General features: G+C 41.3%; 1 protein-coding gene across 3 annotated transcripts in view; it reads left to right on the top strand.

Moving 5' to 3' along the window:
* The first annotated feature begins 6371 nt into the window (after positions 1-6371).
* dennd2da (DENN/MADD domain containing 2Da) overlaps positions 6372-17061 on the top strand; it is a 43414-nt gene continuing 32724 nt past the window's right edge. Inside the window, exons 1-4 of one of the 3 annotated variants that reach the window (XM_085144898.1) lie at positions 6372-6581; positions 14810-14876; positions 14984-15067; positions 16051-16116. In XM_085144898.1, coding sequence (XP_085001024.1) covers positions 6555-6581; positions 14810-14876; positions 14984-15067; positions 16051-16116 — 244 coding nt within the window. In that variant the 5' untranslated portion in view covers positions 6372-6554. Of the gene's footprint in view, positions 6585-11373; positions 14717-14809; positions 14877-14983; positions 15068-16050; positions 16117-17061 lie in introns of those variants that run through there. The other 2 variants (XM_085144896.1, XM_085144897.1) reach the window with 2 other exon arrangements.

Genomic DNA, 17061 nt, shown 5'->3' with positions numbered 1-17061 from the left:
ATTATAGTGGTAACGAGCACGGTAACTAGTTATTATGCCAAAATCAGGAACGCGTTAGTCGTTACTGGGATTTAGATAGGGTCGTTACTCGTTACTTCGTGTGGTGGCTATCGCGGAACTTCCACAGATTCTGTAACATTAGCAAAATGCAGAAGGAAAAGAGACCCGAGGCAGTCGCCGGTCCAAGTGTGAACTGAACTTCAGGTAAGAAGTTATGACCTGCAGTCTATCTGGGTCAGATATAAACCAAGTTTAGGTGGAGTTTATTTTCGTTATTCTGACTTTTTCCGTACTGCGTACTAGCTAGCATGATGGAGTTTCTATACAGCTGGGTGGGTGCTATGAAGTTAATCATGTTGAACTTTATTTTGTTCATAAGTTATTAGAGTTGCCAACCGTCCCGTCTGGTATTCAGAGAAAATATTACGCATTTCTTATTGAGGTGAAAAGGAACAGTTTGTCCCGGACTTCAGCTACAATGAAAAATACACAAAGCTGGAGTTATTCTGTGTCTTTGCTGCACAGCTGCCTCTTCTTCTCTCATTCTCCCCCCTCCCTCTCCCGTTTCTACTTCAATCATGAAAACTGATCAATGATCAGCTGATCGGCTCTCTTGTTTGTTTATCGCCCACTTTGCGCCAGAAAGAGGAAACCAGCAGATGTCGCCTTAAACAACAGCAGCACGTTTAAGCTTGATCAGCTGTTGTTAGAATTTATTTAATATTAATTTCTAGTATCAGCTGATGTTTGCTGGAGCCACAGCTGCAAAAAAGCTGCTGGTCATGATATCGGTTTGGTTATCTGGTGAGAGGGAAACATGAAGATGAAATCAGGAGATGTCCTTACTGAATCATCACAGCTGAACAGGTGATGGAGAAACAGGTTTACCTTTTAGGTGACATGAATGAGTTGAAGGGAAGTTATGAACTGTTTCTGAGAGACAGATAACCCCAGGATCCTTTTTTAGGTAGCAGACGGTTGGTAACTGTGCAGGTGCGGATCTAGCAAAGTTTTGCCAGGGGGGCCAAGTAGGGCATTAACAGGGAGAGGTGGGCACAAAGAAATAATTTTCTTTCTTATTCTCATTTAAATTGTCTAGCTTTTAAAAAATAATTATCTGAATCTTACAACAAAGGATTGATAGATTGATGCATATATACCATCAAAACAGTGTACATCACTGTCACAACAGCGTTTGTTTTCATTCAAAGGCTTTATGAGTTTTCCTATAATGGCGGGCCAGTCTCTAGTCAAAATGCCCGGGCCGATTTTTTGTCCCAGTCCAGCCCTGTATGCAGCTCATCTGCAGTCTGGTGTTACCTACATCTTCCTAGTCAGAAGGCAGAATTTCCGAGTTCTGAGTACAATCAAAGCACCACGACTGCAGTTTTTGTGTTGGATGTGAAAGGCGCACATGACGCTGTGACGTAGGCTAGAATCATGGCAGCAGTCAATGATGGTCCAGGCGTGGGATTTCTCTCGTGGAAATATGCACATTATCTTTTCCTTTCTATTGGTAGGTGGCACAGTGCACTTGTGGCAAGTAAGCAAGCTAGAAGACTGTCAAAGTTGTGGAAGCAACACATTAACAAGAGAATTCTGAGTAAAACCAAAGTTACTTTCCCTAGTAACTAGTTACTTTGAAAGTAACGAGTAACTTGAAGTAACTGAGTTACTTTTGATAGAAGTAACTAGTAATGTAACTAAGTTACTATTTTAAAGTAACTTACCCAACACTGGTGCTGACGGACGTGGGTTACTGACCTGGTAGCCTGGCTGCCCCTGGGTGGGTCCGGGACGGACGTGAGGTTCTGGGGGCGCTCCGGCTCTGCGCTGGGGCCCTGGCCGGGCCCGGGGGCTTGGGTCCTGGTTGGTGTGTTGCCGGGGTTGTGGGCGGGTGGGTGTATGGGGGCCCAGCCCTAGCGCAGGGTGCCGCCGGTGCATTGAGCCACCTGGGGGGCTCTTCAACTGGTGGGGGAGGTTGTCACATCTTGCAGGAACTTTCCTCTCTTCAGGAACTCTCTCTGCAGGAGGGGGAGATACAGGAGAGGTGGAGGAAGATCTCAGCCTGGGCGTCTATTGTCTTGTGTAGTCTGGAAGATGAGTGGATGACGGGGTGGGTGCAGTTTTCTCTGTGGTGGGGTCGGGTGGACTGTCCCGGGCTCTGTGGGGGCGGGCAGCGCTGCTGCACTGGGCCCCCTTTCCCTGGCGGGTCGCGAAGTATGGGGGTGCCTACTGGGGTCAGCGGGGGAGCTGGCCCCGGGGAGGGGTCACTTGCCCCTCCCTTCCTTCCCTCCCCTTCTCCAGCTGCCTCCCTCTTTCTGCTCCACCACAACCACCCACACATGCAGGGCCTTGGAGTAGGGGTGTGTCACCAGGGTGCAGAGGAGGCATCCCCCCCTCCCCCTCTGTCCCCTTCTGGCTGCCTCTGCCTCAATTTTATCCCACAACTTAGACATTCACATTACTCACACTCTCATTACACATACATATAGGATCTTGGGGGTGGGCACGCTACACGGAATCCAAATTACCATCAGGGTGTACACCTCACCCCTGGCGTCGTTGCCCACCTCTCAATTTTAAATACACGTAGACATTGAGGGCTAGCAGGAGGGGCTATGCACTTACCTGCTGCTCTCTGGCAGGTAGCTCCATGCCTTCCTGGGTTTTAAATGCACCTTAGAACACACATGCATCAACACTACATATGAGTGGGTGGAGGGAGGTTTGGAGTCTTCTCTCACCCCCGTTCTCTGCGGCCTGCTGGAGCGGGGGGTCTAGGAGGAGGAGTTGGCCGTCCGACTGGGGTCTGGAATGTGGGGCCTCCCTGCTGCTGCGGAGTTGGGGCGGTCTGCTTCTCCCCACCGCACGGAAAAGAGTAACACCACCTGGGTCTGGGTGCAGTTCCCCCTTCCAGGGGCAAATGTACCTAGACCCGGTTCGTAGAGTACGCTTGGGGAGTGTGATTGTGTGTACAGCGTCTCTTTATGTCTGTCTCCACGTTGGTTGAGTGTGGAGTAATTGCCTATGAGAGCATGAGGGTGGGAATGGATGTTTGTATCTGTGTGTGCCTGTATGTCTGTGTCTATATGTCAGGTTGGGTATCAGACGCCACCTCTCTGGGGACATCTCAGGCCCTCCAAGGTTTGGAGGCCTATCTCCCCCCACCACTTCCCCTGCCAGTGGCGGACTCCCTCAGACATCGGTGCGTTGGTGAGTGGTTCTTTGGGTCCGGGGATGGGCGTCCAGGTACACACCGGCTCACTCCTTGGCAGCTGCTTATCGGGGCCTGGAGCCTGGGGCTCGCCTGCGCCACTTCAGAGGTGGGGTGCTCGGTCACTCAGGCACAGCTGGCTGCCGGCGGAGCTCACGGGCACGTCACTGCAACCCCCCCTGGCTTCTGCTCCGCAGCTGCTGAGTGACCCCTCATCTGGGACTCTCCTCAGCTCTTTCTGGGATAGTGGCGCGGCTTCCCCTCTGTTGGTCTTCCTTGGTCTCTTGTGTTCTGGGGGCCTCTGGATGTCTGGAGTTTGGATCTCCTCCATACCTGCTTCATGCCCTGGAGGACGGGGCAGTGGCTCCCCACACCCTCTAGCAGATCATTACATGAAGGAACCTTTTAAAAAACAAGCGCGTCCATGCTCACAGGTGTACACACGGGTGATCACACACACAAACTACACCCTTTTTGGCTCCTACCTCAAAGCACACTGTGCGCTGTCGATCTTACGTGCTGCACAATAATGTTTAATATTTAGTATTTACTGTCATATTCCCATATATCATTGTGATGTTGTTTATTCTATTACTCTCGTTTTCTGCTTGTTTTCTTTTTTCTTTCTCAACAGGTGATCCAGGTGATCGATATATATATATATAGATATATATTTTTTATTTATTTATTTTGTCTGCTTATTCTGTTGGTTTTTGTTTTTTGCCCTTCTCCCCCATCCCTCTTCTCAGCTGTTTTTCTTTCCCTCTTTCTTTCTCCCCTTCTTTCCCCCAGTCAATTCTGTCCCATATTCAGCAAGTGAAAATAAAATAAACAATAAAAGGTGAATCAAATGGACCATTTGGTAAAGTAAATCCGTTGGGCATCTTTCTTCGCCTTTAGACAATAATTCTGATGGCAAAAGAGCCAAACTGGACAGGCAAAAAAAAAAAAAAAAAAAAAAAAAAGAACCATCACTTACCCTGACATGCATATTTTTGGACTCTGGGACTAAACTGGAGAGCACCACAAGGAGACCATGAGAACATGTACCACCTGGCCAGGATGTGCTAACCACGAATACCATGTGAAGCACACCACAATAATCATTAATACTTGAAAGCATCACATCATCAGTAAAAAGTCCCTCTCTGTTAATCGTTTTAATGATCTGACTGAAGTGTGTTTGCAACTTCCACATTTTTCAGACTGCAACACAAACCAATAAATGATTAGAAGGAAATATAAGCTGACCCTATTCTTTTTTTATTTATCATGAATGTAAAAGAGAATTTCATGTATAGAAATTACATTCTTTTAGTTATAGAGTGGCAGGATGAATATTATGTCTTGGTTCATCCCACTTTCAGTCAGACAATTTGGAGTAATATGGTGACCCCGTCTGCTCCAGATTTAAGGTTTTATTTAGTTTGTATGTCTGTCTCTCTGTTGTTTTGATTTGTAGTTTGGGTCTTTGTTACACCACTGGTGGGAGGCCCTTTTTCTAGCTGCAGATCACCAGTGTGTTCCTGCAGTTGGGCTAACTCTTTTTTGAAATTTATGTGTTACGGATTTGTACGAGGTCTCACTCAGTAGATTTTTGCCAAAGTTTTTTCAATTATTAATGGCTTAACAGCAGCACAAGTCACTTTATGCAGAACTTGTAATTTTGTATTCATGCACCAAAAAAGCCCTCAGCAAACATGTTTAGGACAGACACCTGATAGAAGTCACTTTCAGCTGCAGCCATTGCATCCTGTGCTTATGTCACCGCCATTGGATTCTCGAGCCATGGTTCTCTGGACTGACGAATCCAGTGTGGGTTTGGTGGCTGCCAGGAGAACAGAACGTGTCTGACTGCACTGTGCCAACTGTCAAGTTTGGTAGAGGGGGACTTATGGTGTGACGATGTTTTTCAGTATCGTCAGTGAATTTGCAGTGAAAGGAAATCCCGCCACAACGGTTGCTCGCCACCACAACCTCATTTCACAGTTACTTGTATTTACACCTGCCGTTAAGGAAGGAAGCTGCTGCTGTCACCATTTAGATGCCACATAAGCAATGATATGGGAGGAGAGGAAGTTAAAACACAAACCAAGACTTTGTTACATTTTTTTTTACAAACTTTTTTAGTGGGAATAATTTTGGGTTGGCCCCTTCCTGCTCCAGCATAACTACGCATCAGTCCACAAAGCTGTCCATAACAACATGAATGAGTGAGATTAGTGTGGAAGAACTGACGGAGCTGCACAGCCTCAATCCCGTAGAACACGATGGGGACGAGACTGTGAGCCAGGCCTTCTCATCCAACATCAGTGTCTGATGACACAAATGCGCTTCTGGCATAATGGTCAGAAATTCTCCTGAACATTGTGGAAAGCCTTTGCAGAACAGCTGGAGTTGTTATATCTGCAAAGCTTGGAACAAAATCTTATTAAACCCTGCAGATTAAGAACAGGATATCGTTCAAATTCATACGCATGTGAAGGCAGATGAGCAAATGCTTTTGTCACCATAGTGCATTTTGAGAAATTCATTTCAGAATATTTTGCTAATATCAATAAATCTCAAATTGCACTTGATCTTTACATCAACAGAAAACGAGGGACAGAAAATGCACTTTTTGCAGGACTCATCATCAGCACCAGCCAGAGTGCTTACAGGTTCACAGAAATGTGACCATGTTACCTCAGCACTGAGTTCTCTTCTTTTGCCTCCAATGCCTTAAGAAATGCCTTTCAAATCTTTGTATAAGTTCACAAAGCTCTGTGGTTTGAACCCTGTACATTTAGTCCCACCTAGTCCTAGAATTAGATCAAAGTTTGTTTGAAGCTGCCTTAAGTTACCTCGATTTGAACATAATGACATGTGCTGTACAAGTAAAATTCCTGTTGCACTTTTCGGCTCATTCAGAGAAGTCAAAGCACTTTTTACAACAAACAACATTCACCAGGCCCGTAAAGCTCGCCAACAGATTGTGCAGTATTAGATTACAACCCTGGCAGGTCTATACACGCTCTTAAAATAAATGTTCCAAGAAATACAATGCTTAACCAGTTATACAGCTAAAGAACAGGTTTGACTGCACGGCACACAACAGCATTGTGCTGACTGCGTCACTGTACCGTGGTTTAACACTGAAAGAGGAAATCCCAGTCTGAGAGTGAAGTCCGTCAACCACACGTTTCAACAGCTGCACTTCCTCATGCATGTGCACTTGCTGTTTCATTACTGTTTGACACATATGCTGTCAAGAGGAGCATTTTCTTGTTTACCGGGGAAGAAATAAAATAAAACGTATGTCAGAGACCTAATATTAGCAGTGGATAAATCAGGAAAAATGGACGAGATATCCCAGCAAACGCAGGTGGTGAGTTTGTTACTTTCATTACGTCTTTGTGTCTAAAGTTCAAGGACTACAACACTTGTGTGGCTGTTTTTGATTAACCCGACATTTTCAGACTAATTTTGCACAAGACTAAATGTAGTCTGTTTCCGGCTGGGGGAAAAGACGGGTGATATATAAGGTTTAAATAAATAAATCAAATCTTGACCTTGACAACTTTCGCTGCATGTAATCATGAATTACATCACAATAACACACCAGTCGCCTGCAAGGTTTTTGACTGAGTGTGCTTTTTACTATAAAGCTGCTTGGTACAGCAATAATGTTAAAGGTTTGACTTTTACGCTGCTTACATTGTCCTATCACTGACTAAAAACCACCTTTGATGACTTTGTGTTGTAACAACCTGCAGTATCACGACAGGTGCAACCTGGAGAACTTATTAACCCTTATTTCTGCCACTTCCTGTTTAATGTTTATGTATTAAATGGTGGTTAGTGTCTGAAAAAACGGAGCTGTTATACATTAAAGTACATGTACTCAGTGCATATATTTTACTACCTTGTTGTGGTAGAGATTTTCAACAGCCATACTTTACTAAAAAGGTTCAGGTCCAAGGGAAGAGGCAGGGCACACCTTGGACAGGTCACCAACCTGTTGCAGGGCCAACACAGACTGACAATCATTCACACCTATTTAATATCACCAGTTAACCTACTATTAACAAACTAAGTGCATGTCTTTGGACTGTGAGAGGAAGCCATTATACCCAGAGAGAACCCACACAGGCACATAGTGGATTTGTGCCCAGGACCTTCCTGCTGTGAGGCAAACACGGCCACCATGCTGCACCAAGTTACATAGTTATAATTCAAAGTTTACCACCCGGGCGTGTTCTAATCTCTTATGAAATATTTCTATAAAATATTGTGGAGATAAGCAGATCTTCACTAATGATTGACTAATACTTATCAGCCTGGCTACGGTGGCTGTATAAAATCTGTGCAATATATATGATATATAAAAATACTTTTGCATTTATTTATTTATTTTTTAACTAATCTTAGTTTTATCAGATTCTGCTGATGCAAATATACAGATCTGACCAATTAAATCACTGCTTTTGGCAACAAGTGCGCTCTTAACTCAAATCACTGAAAAATACCCCAGACAGCCAGATCAGCTGGAGCTCAAACTGCCACACCGACATCCTGAAATATGTACAACAGTCGTCATACAGCTTCAGTTCCTGAGTCAAACCCTGAGATTCTCCCTGCTACCGCCTTCTCGTGGGGACTGAATGGAGTCCTACATGTTTACAACCAGCTCATTACGCCTTAATGTCAACTTCATTTTTTTTCACAGTTTGTTTCTTGAGGACAAATTTAACTTAAAAGTCATTTGTGATTATTACATATAATTTATGGTCAGATTTCTTTGCATATACTCAGAAAATTAGTGACGTGCTCATTACTTGTTATTAAGAAATGATCAGACAGGGCCTTCACTAATCAGACCCATGTTATCGTAATAATCTTATAGCACCGCATCACCCCTGAGAACCCGTGGCTCTCAGACGGCGGGTTTGTTGTGGCTCCTAGTGTACGTAACAGGAAAAAGGGAGGCAGAGCCTTCAGTCCCTTATTCTATGGGGCCAGCTTCCAGTTTGGACTGGGGAGACAGACACCCTCTCTCCCTTTACGACTAGGCTAGTATAAAGTTAGGGCTGGATCAGGTGTGTTTATTCAAAGCTTCTATGTGTTCTTTAAAGTCATATGTTTAGTGGCATAATAAGGGTGTTAGCAGAGTTTGTTGTTACAGTGTTTTGTATACATACACTGGGAGGCCAAACAGTCTCAATTTTACATGCATGATGTTAAGAGTCAAGACATGGTTATTGAGAAACACTGTAAAAAAAATAGTAAAAAACCTGTAATATTTCATCAGCTGATGCACCATAAAAGTACAGTTAAATAACGAGAATTTTCCATCATGGAAAAATACAAGTTTCTGTATTTATAAAATAAAATGTACTTAGATGTGTTAAAACAATGAAATGATCCAATAATGTGGTCGAACACTGTTCTGGTACAATTACTCAGGCATATTAAAATCACTTAAAGGTCCTCTTTAGTGGGGCTTATTATGTCATTCATGTTGTTTATTTCATAGTGATTGTAATAATATGATACAGCGCCTATGAAACTAAAATAAAAAAAAATAGTAAAAATACTTTTATTAAACTAGTATCTACTGTTCATTACCGTTTATTGTACCAACTGTATAATGGTTTTTATGTATAGTCAGACATAAACATAATGGATTTACCATTTTTTAAATATCCATAAAATGTAATTGTAAACAATATACTGTTAATTATAGATGTACATACTGATGGATTTGAATATTGAGCTTAAGAGTTAGAGCCATAATAGAGCTTAATAAAACACTAGCTACACTTATAGTACCATAGTACTACTGTAATACAACAACAACACGGTTCACTTTGCTATATTTCTCCTTAAAAACATCTAAAAGAAAAAAAAATCGAACACAATTAGGACACTTCCTGTGCTGCTACTTTTAATTCTGTTAGCCTAATTATTACTATTGGTGCTGTACAGGTGGCTGAAAAACAACGAGCCCACTCTGATCTTAATTTCATGAGAGGGATGAGTTGGTTCAACAGTTTAATAAAAGTTAGTTGACACCTTTGTTAAATTTGTGTAATATGACGGGTCACAGCGATTTGGTGCCAAGCTGGCGTAAAGACACTGTGTTATGTTAGCATGATATTGCTATTTAGCTTGAGTGTGTTACAGTTGGTTACAGATGCAACATGTACCGTTGTACCTGCTGCACACTGTGAGTGGTCTTCGTCCTCCCTCAAAATAATTGTTGGTGTTTTTGCAAGAACTTTATAGAGTTCGAGTGTCCGTGGTGCTTATATCACTGCTTAGTCTGGTCCCTTTCTCATTCTTCACCTGGTAGAAACTATAAAGTTTTCCTCCCCTGAATTTTCTCTTGTTGCTGTTATTGAACAAAAGTCTTCAGCTTCTCTTTCAAAAGGTTGGAAATTTCACAGTGTATCCTTGTAGAATAATGTGCAATGTGTGTCTGTGCTGATTTAAAAGATAACTGCTGATAAAAACAGTGTTAAGTGCCCGCCCTGCACAAATGTAAAATTGGTTGTAGGAAGCTTTGTAATTTAACCCTTTGCCTTCTTACTAATATTTTTATAGTACAAAAACTAAGTAATTAAAGTAAATAAACTAATATAAACTAGAGATGGACCGATCCGATATTACGTATTGGTATCGGTCCGATACTGACCCAAATTACTGGATCGGATATCGGTGAGAAATAAAAAATGTAATCCGATCCATTAAATATCAAAAAAGCACCTCACAAAACTTGCTACATGGCGTAACTCGGCTCATAACCGTAGCACTTGCAGCAATATGCATCATGTGATAGAGAGGCTGTGTGTATTTGTAGCCTTGCTAGCAAACCAGCATTTCATCTCCGAGGAAGTTTTCCCAGAGAGAAGTAAAACAAGTGTGTAAGTTCATCTCTGAATGTCTGTAAAGCATTCCCATGTTAAGCTTAACAACAGATATTAGGAGCGACTGCCTCTCTCTCTCTCTCTCTCCTGTTGCTACTTCAATCGTGAAACTGCTTAATGATAATGCTAATGCTTAGCTGATCGGCTTTTCTGTCGCGAGTCCGTCTCTCTTCTTAGTTTTTGGCCCACTTCTCACCAGAAAGAGGAGACCAGCGGCTGAACAACAGCAGCACGTTTAAGCTTGATAAGCTGTTGTTAGAATTTATTTATTAATACTTTCTACACCAGGATCCTTTTCTACGCAGCTGACGGCTGGTAACTGTGCAGGGGCGGATCTAGCAAAGTTTAGCCAGGGGGGCCGATAGGGCATGAACAGGGAAAAGGGGGCACAAAGACATACTTTTCTTTCTTATTCTCATTTAAAATGTCTAGCTTTTAATAAATAATTATCTGACTCTTACACCCAAAGTTTTAATCTGATGTAAAATCTATATTAGTCCATTACTGTATATAGTAACTGTTAAGTCTAATATACCCTAGTAAGCTATAGTACTTTTTCCTTTGGGAAGATACCATCTGTGCAGTCTGCAATTCTGTTGAAGAAAGATGCTGAATCTATTTAATTATTCTTGAAAAATAATTTCTTTCTGTGCATTTTTCCCCCTGCATCAAATTAAATTTGATTACATCGATTAAGCATCATGAGGTGGAGGGTGGTTTGTTTGTTTTTTGCTGGGAGTTTGCAACCCTATTAGTTAGGTTGCTTAATATTTCTGCTAAGTACTCTTTAAAATACCAGAATAGGAAGGATTGAGTAGGTTTAAGTTTATTAGATTGATCAGTGTTGCTGAACTATGAAATATTTTGGGCGCAGTGTATTTTTTACATACAGGTATAACAGAATAGCTTTAGTGTTGTTATTTATTTAAACTTGAGTATAAACTTATACAAAATGCAGCAAGATATTAAAAAAACGTTTTATTGATTAAAAAACACACTATATCGGATTCATATCGGTATCGGCAGATATCCAAATTTATGATATCGGTATCGGACATAAAAAAGTGGTATCGTGCCATCTCTAATATAAACTAATACTGATTATATTTTGAATGAAGTAAGCCTGTAATTTCACAGGCATTTATTTTCCACAGTCATCCAGTTTGTGGATATCTTAAGAGTAATATAAATTATACATTTCTATTTTTTTCTATCTTTTTTTTTTTTTAGCAATTTTGGTCAAATAAAATACACTATCTGTGAAATTACCACACAATACCTTGCAGATGTTATATATTCATAAAAAAACATTTAATCATTTTTAAAGCAGAGATTGTGTCTGTTTCCCAAATGCAAACTAGGAACCAATTCCCCAGAAGAGGTAAACGCTGAAGGCTCTGCCTCTAAGAGCCATAAGCTCTCACAGGGTGATACAGTACTGTGAGGTAATTAAGATAAAATAGGGCCTGATTATTTAAGACTATGTATGTGAGGAGCAGGATTTTGAATTCTGGATTTAACAGGAAGCCAATGAAGGGAAGCCAATACAGGAGAAATCTGCTCTCTCTTTCTAGTCCCTGTCAGGACTCTGGCTGCAGCATTTTGGATTAACTGAAGGCTTTTCGGGGAGTTTTTAGGACTTCCTGATAATAATGAATTACAGTAGTCCAGCCTGGAAGTAATAAATGCATGAACTAGCTTTTCAGCGTCACTCTGAGACAGGATATTTCTCATTTTAGAGATATTTGCTTGATGTGTGCATTGACACGTTGGGCTGATAGTTGAAAGCCTGCCATATTGGACACTCATGAACCCACATGTGCACCTTCACTCTCACAGTAAAGTGTTCTGTCAGGATAATATGGTGCCATGAGAACTAGATATGAAAGGACCCGATCATTCGAGACTGTAAGGCTTTTAAATTGAACTTTAAACGTAAAAAGCCAAAGAGAAACAGATGTGAAACTAACACTGGAGAAAGAGAGATATAGACATTTATGCTGGAGCTTGTGTACATATCAAACAAAATAGATTGTAAAGATAAAGGTAATTGTTAGCTTTACAGATGATAGCAGGACTTGTTCTAGACTTTGAACAGACCTTTACTGCCTCCTACATAAAGTAATAAAATAAAGAGGAGACCATGTTTGGATTAATTGCACATATTTATACTGAAGAGGATTAGTGAGTCAGCTAAATGTGACAATTTGATTCAGAAGCTGTTTTTAAAAAGCAAAATTCCAACTTGTATTTCCACCTTTATGCATTAGCTCTAATTATTCATAATAAATAAGCACTGATCGCCTTTGTGTATCACCCCCAGTCTGAACAGCCTTCCTGGACATTCTGCTGTAGAGCTTAATAAGGGATCATTTCGACTACTGGCAAAAGAAGAAAAACACCTGTGTTTTACTGCTGCAACCTAATTTTTCAAATATTTTCCACCATGCTCCACTGATCATACTGCGATGCATTCCTTTTCTTCACATGTGGTTTATATTGCCGGGGAGTTTTCCCATAGGGCCTAATCATGTCCTTGCTCTGTTATAAATAGTGGCTGTCTTTCCATGCAGGACCAATAATGTTCATGCAGTATGTGCAGCTGAGTATGCACAGTTCAGTCGACAGTCAGAAAAACTCATCAACAACTGGGATTCAGGATCTGTAGTAGGGCTGGGTATCATCACTGATTTCTAGAATCGATTCAAATCGAATCGATTCAATTCTAGTGACGATCACAAGGTCCTGAATCGATTCGATCCACGATTCGATTCGATTCGATTCGATTCGATTCGATTCAATTCAATTCAGGGAAATTTTGCCTCAGACAGTCAGAAATATTATAATTCTGATCACGTATCAGTACATTTCCATGTTTTTATATCTATAAAAAGAAAGCTGACACTTGCGAGACTTTATCAAAGTATGTGAGTATCACAGCAGAGGCCTTTGTGTCAAAGTAACTGAGGATAAAATACAGAAAAACATGAAGGAGATTTTCCTGGCCTGGTTTTTTATAGCAGGTAACCTTAAACATATTTTGCAATTTTACATAATTTTAAAAAGTTTAAATTTCTTCTACTGAACAGCAGAAATTAGTCTTTCTTGTCCAAGGTCATTTAAGTTATAAAAAAAAAAAAAAAAGACAGCGGCCGACAGCGCTGTAAACAACGGTAGACTTGTGCATAATAAGCAGCGAATAATGCAGAAAACAGAGATTTGAGATGGAAAACTGTTCTTGAAGTACACAGAGAGAGAGCTGTGCAGGAAGTGTGATTTTATCGTGGTGGAAGCAAAACAGCAAAAGTTAGAGGAAATTCATGACGATGTTTATGTGAAGCGAATTGTGATCCATAGTTTGGATCTTCTTTTGCTGCTGGTTCAGTCAATATTGTTTGGAGAGAGATAAAAAAAAAACCCCTGCAGTTTCAGAAAGGGCGCAAACACAAAGCATGGACCCGCTGAAACATCAGAATCAGTGAGCTGTCGGCTTTCAGCCCCGACCGTGCCCGTGCTGTCGGGTGAGAAAGGCAACATCTCACTGATTCTGATGTTTTGTGGGGTCCGTGCTTTTACATCTTTGTGCAGAATCCGTGTACCTGCTCTCATTTACTGTTTTAGCTGTTTGGTGGTTGTTGAAATTTTGTGAGGTTTAACCTGAGATTCTGGCGTTTCAGGCAAAATAAATTTATATTTAAAAATCAATTCAGGATTTTAATGAATCGATATGACGTTATCCAAGCTAGAATCGATTTTAATCGATAAATCCATAACCAAAACCCAACCCTAATCTGTAGTTTAAAACAGTCATCTACACCCAGAAACAAACCAAACACATACACCCAGAGTTTCAGTGCTTGCAAAATAAAAAGTAAGAAGCAATGCAGAATGGCTGATTGCAGGTTGCAGCTTTCTCTAGAGCAAACCTAGGTTCAATCAAACCCTAGGGGTTTGGTGAGTTGGTCTCAGGGGTTCGGCAGAGCCTCCGCCGTGACATGCACGGCTCATTTTGTGCACCAGTAAAAAACATATCTGAATTTGAAAAAAAATCATATTTTATTTTTCACTAAAGAGGGGTTCAGTGACTGCGCATATGAAACTGGTGGGGTTCGGTACCTCTAACAAGGTTAAGAACCACTGCTCTAGAGTGAGGCAATTTATTTATAAATATATCTAAATATCTTTGTTTTCAATAATAATAGTGTTTGAAATATAAGAGTTGGAAGTTTTTTAATTTTTTACACCCCTTAAAAGTCTTGTTTGAGTGTCGAGATTTGCTTCAGGTTAAAATAAAGTCTTGGTAAGGAATGACTTTGGCACTGAGCTGTTAGACTTATACAGATAGCTGTGTGCATGTGTGTCATCCTCTCCCTCTACAGTAGTCATTGTAACTAAAACATGAGAAATACATTCATTAGTTAGATGACCCCAAAGTGACATGTTGTGCACTTACGTATACACAGATGTCTGCAGAGGACTTACGGGAAGACAAAAGTACCACAAACCTCATTCCTCAAGAGCGTACTGAAGATGTTTCAGCAACACACCGCAAACTTATTACATGTTGACTTCTGTTACTGCACTATTACAGGTCATCACTGACAGCTCCTGCATTAATGTGAATGTACTGAACATTTACAAAGATGTTGTTTCTTCTTAGTTGTCATTTGATTCTTTTTTATAGAAGTTGGAGCAGCAACTGTCTCCAAACACAAGGAGGAGCTTTGGTTTCTCGTCTCTCCGAATCAAAAGTAAGACAGTGATGATACAAATTCATAGATGTGTTCAGGTAATCAAGAATGTTCTGTTCAGCTTAGTAATAACTTTTTCATTGAGTCGGTTTGTATTGTGCCTCCAGAAAGGATCAACAGTGAAGATGGCGGATTTACACGGCAAAGGGGCCTCAGGTCTTTTTCATCGACGCGAGAGTCATCAAGAAAAGGTCAGAAACCTGTTGTGTTAGTCTGACTACCATCATGCAGCATTATGCAAACACAGGCACAGATATTCTCATAAATAAAGCCTTATATTTACAGCGTCACAGCACTAAAAGAAAACAGTGTTTTCTGAGCCCTTTCAAGTTGACAATTAAAGCAATCCATGTTTGATAATGTACCAATTAACTGTAATAAATCAGTAATATCACTAATCTGTTGCCATCTGTTATTGTGTACATCGGAGTTAGTGTTACTGATGGGCCCCAGCCTGAGGGGCCCACAGTGAACAAACAGCGTCTCTCAGCCAACATACTTACATCCCTAAATTGGGCAAAGTGTACAATTTAGAAGTGTATAAACAAACAAAGATGAAGATTGTTCATTTAAACAATCACCAGCATTCTAGCAAGAGCAGTGTAACTCACAAATAAAGATTTACACAGGTTTACCTTCTGGCAGTGGCAGTTCAGTCACATGAGGGGAGGCTAAGGAAGAATCTATCACACCTGCCCATCATACCTGTGTTAGTAAATCAGAGTTAAATAAACCAAGTGGCATACCACCTGCATATAAGAACAGTCACATTTCTCTAAACAAGGAAACACCTTTACCTGGAGGTGAAGCAGTGACAATGCTGTAAAAGAGAAGCATGCGCCCTTAAGGCAAAAACAAACAAAGAAAGGTGACTGTAAAAACTTCAATAAGAGTGTTTTAGGTCCAACTACATAAAAGTGACATTTCCCCTCAGACATTCACACATGAGGGGAAAACCAGAATCAATGCTGATGTTAAAAAAGATTAGATGAAAAAGAAAAAACAGGAGGATGTTCCATCAGCCCGAGATGAGAAACCAAGTCCAAATCAAACTGCAGCATCCATAGGATAGTACCAAGAAATTACATTGTAAATAATGAAACTGAGTCAGGTTGATTGAGTGATTTTATGTTTTGTAATAAATAATAATCTCCAAACTCGTTTCCAATCCCAGAATCGGTTCCAGGTGACAATGGGGACTCACAGCTCTCAGGTGGTGAGAAACACATGATGAAGACAGGTATGTGTTTAACATGAATGCTAATGTGGACTGGTACTAATATAACACCTTTCTACTCAAACATGCAAAGCTCCTTCTACTACAAGTTCTATCTAATGTTCACACTGTGATGGACACACTGGGGCAGCTCTGTGTTCAGTATCGTTCCCATGGATATTTCAGCACATGCACAGGAAGAGCCTGTGCATCTTCATGTGCCCAGAACTGGCTAATCACCATCAGCGGTTTATCACACTCCACAATAACCTCCTTCACTTACTACCAGCTGACTTAAAGAGTCATCTGCAGATGCAGTGTGTGGCATTTTTTTATTTACACTTTAAACTACTTCTACAATACAAAATTTTATTCACACACAGTAAATAGGGAATTTTAGATGAAGTGTCATTGCTCACACTGAAGCAAGGTAAACATGCAGGGAGAACCCTGAAAAACCTTTGAAGGTTCCGGGGTGCAATGCCCCCAAACATACATTAACAATAACACTGTCTATAACACTTCCCCCCCCCTTAAGCAAAAACCCACAACATAGCAATTATGCATAAGTACAAAAAGAGAGGGAGAATTCAACACCACATTATTTTAACAATTCAGTCTATCAGGGGGCTTGTGCTGCCTCTTTGACCTTCTCAGTCCTGCTGCTGGGTTCTCCAGGCTAGGAGCCTGCTGAGCTCCTGTGGCCGGGTTCGGCTCAGGTGACTTAGATTGCTCCACCAGCACTTCCGGTGATACTGAAGAACCAATCCCAATCTCAGGGGCTGCTGACACGACTTCCCCTTCGGGTGAACCACTCTGAGGCCCCACAATGTCCACAGCCCTGTCTTCACCATGTGCGTGCGAACCACTCTGAGCCCTCTTCTCAGCTCCATCCGTGCGGGCTCTCACATGATCCTTGTGCCTGCAAACTTGTCTGCCATCCATCAACTCCACCACAAAAGATACTGG

Source organism: Neolamprologus multifasciatus, chromosome 20 (assembly GCF_963576455.1).
Source record: "Neolamprologus multifasciatus chromosome 20, fNeoMul1.2, whole genome shotgun sequence".
NCBI classification, from domain to species: domain Eukaryota; kingdom Metazoa; phylum Chordata; class Actinopteri; order Cichliformes; family Cichlidae; genus Neolamprologus; species Neolamprologus multifasciatus.
The sequence above is the reverse complement of the archived record's forward strand: the minus strand, read 5'-3'. Positions and strand labels throughout refer to the sequence as shown.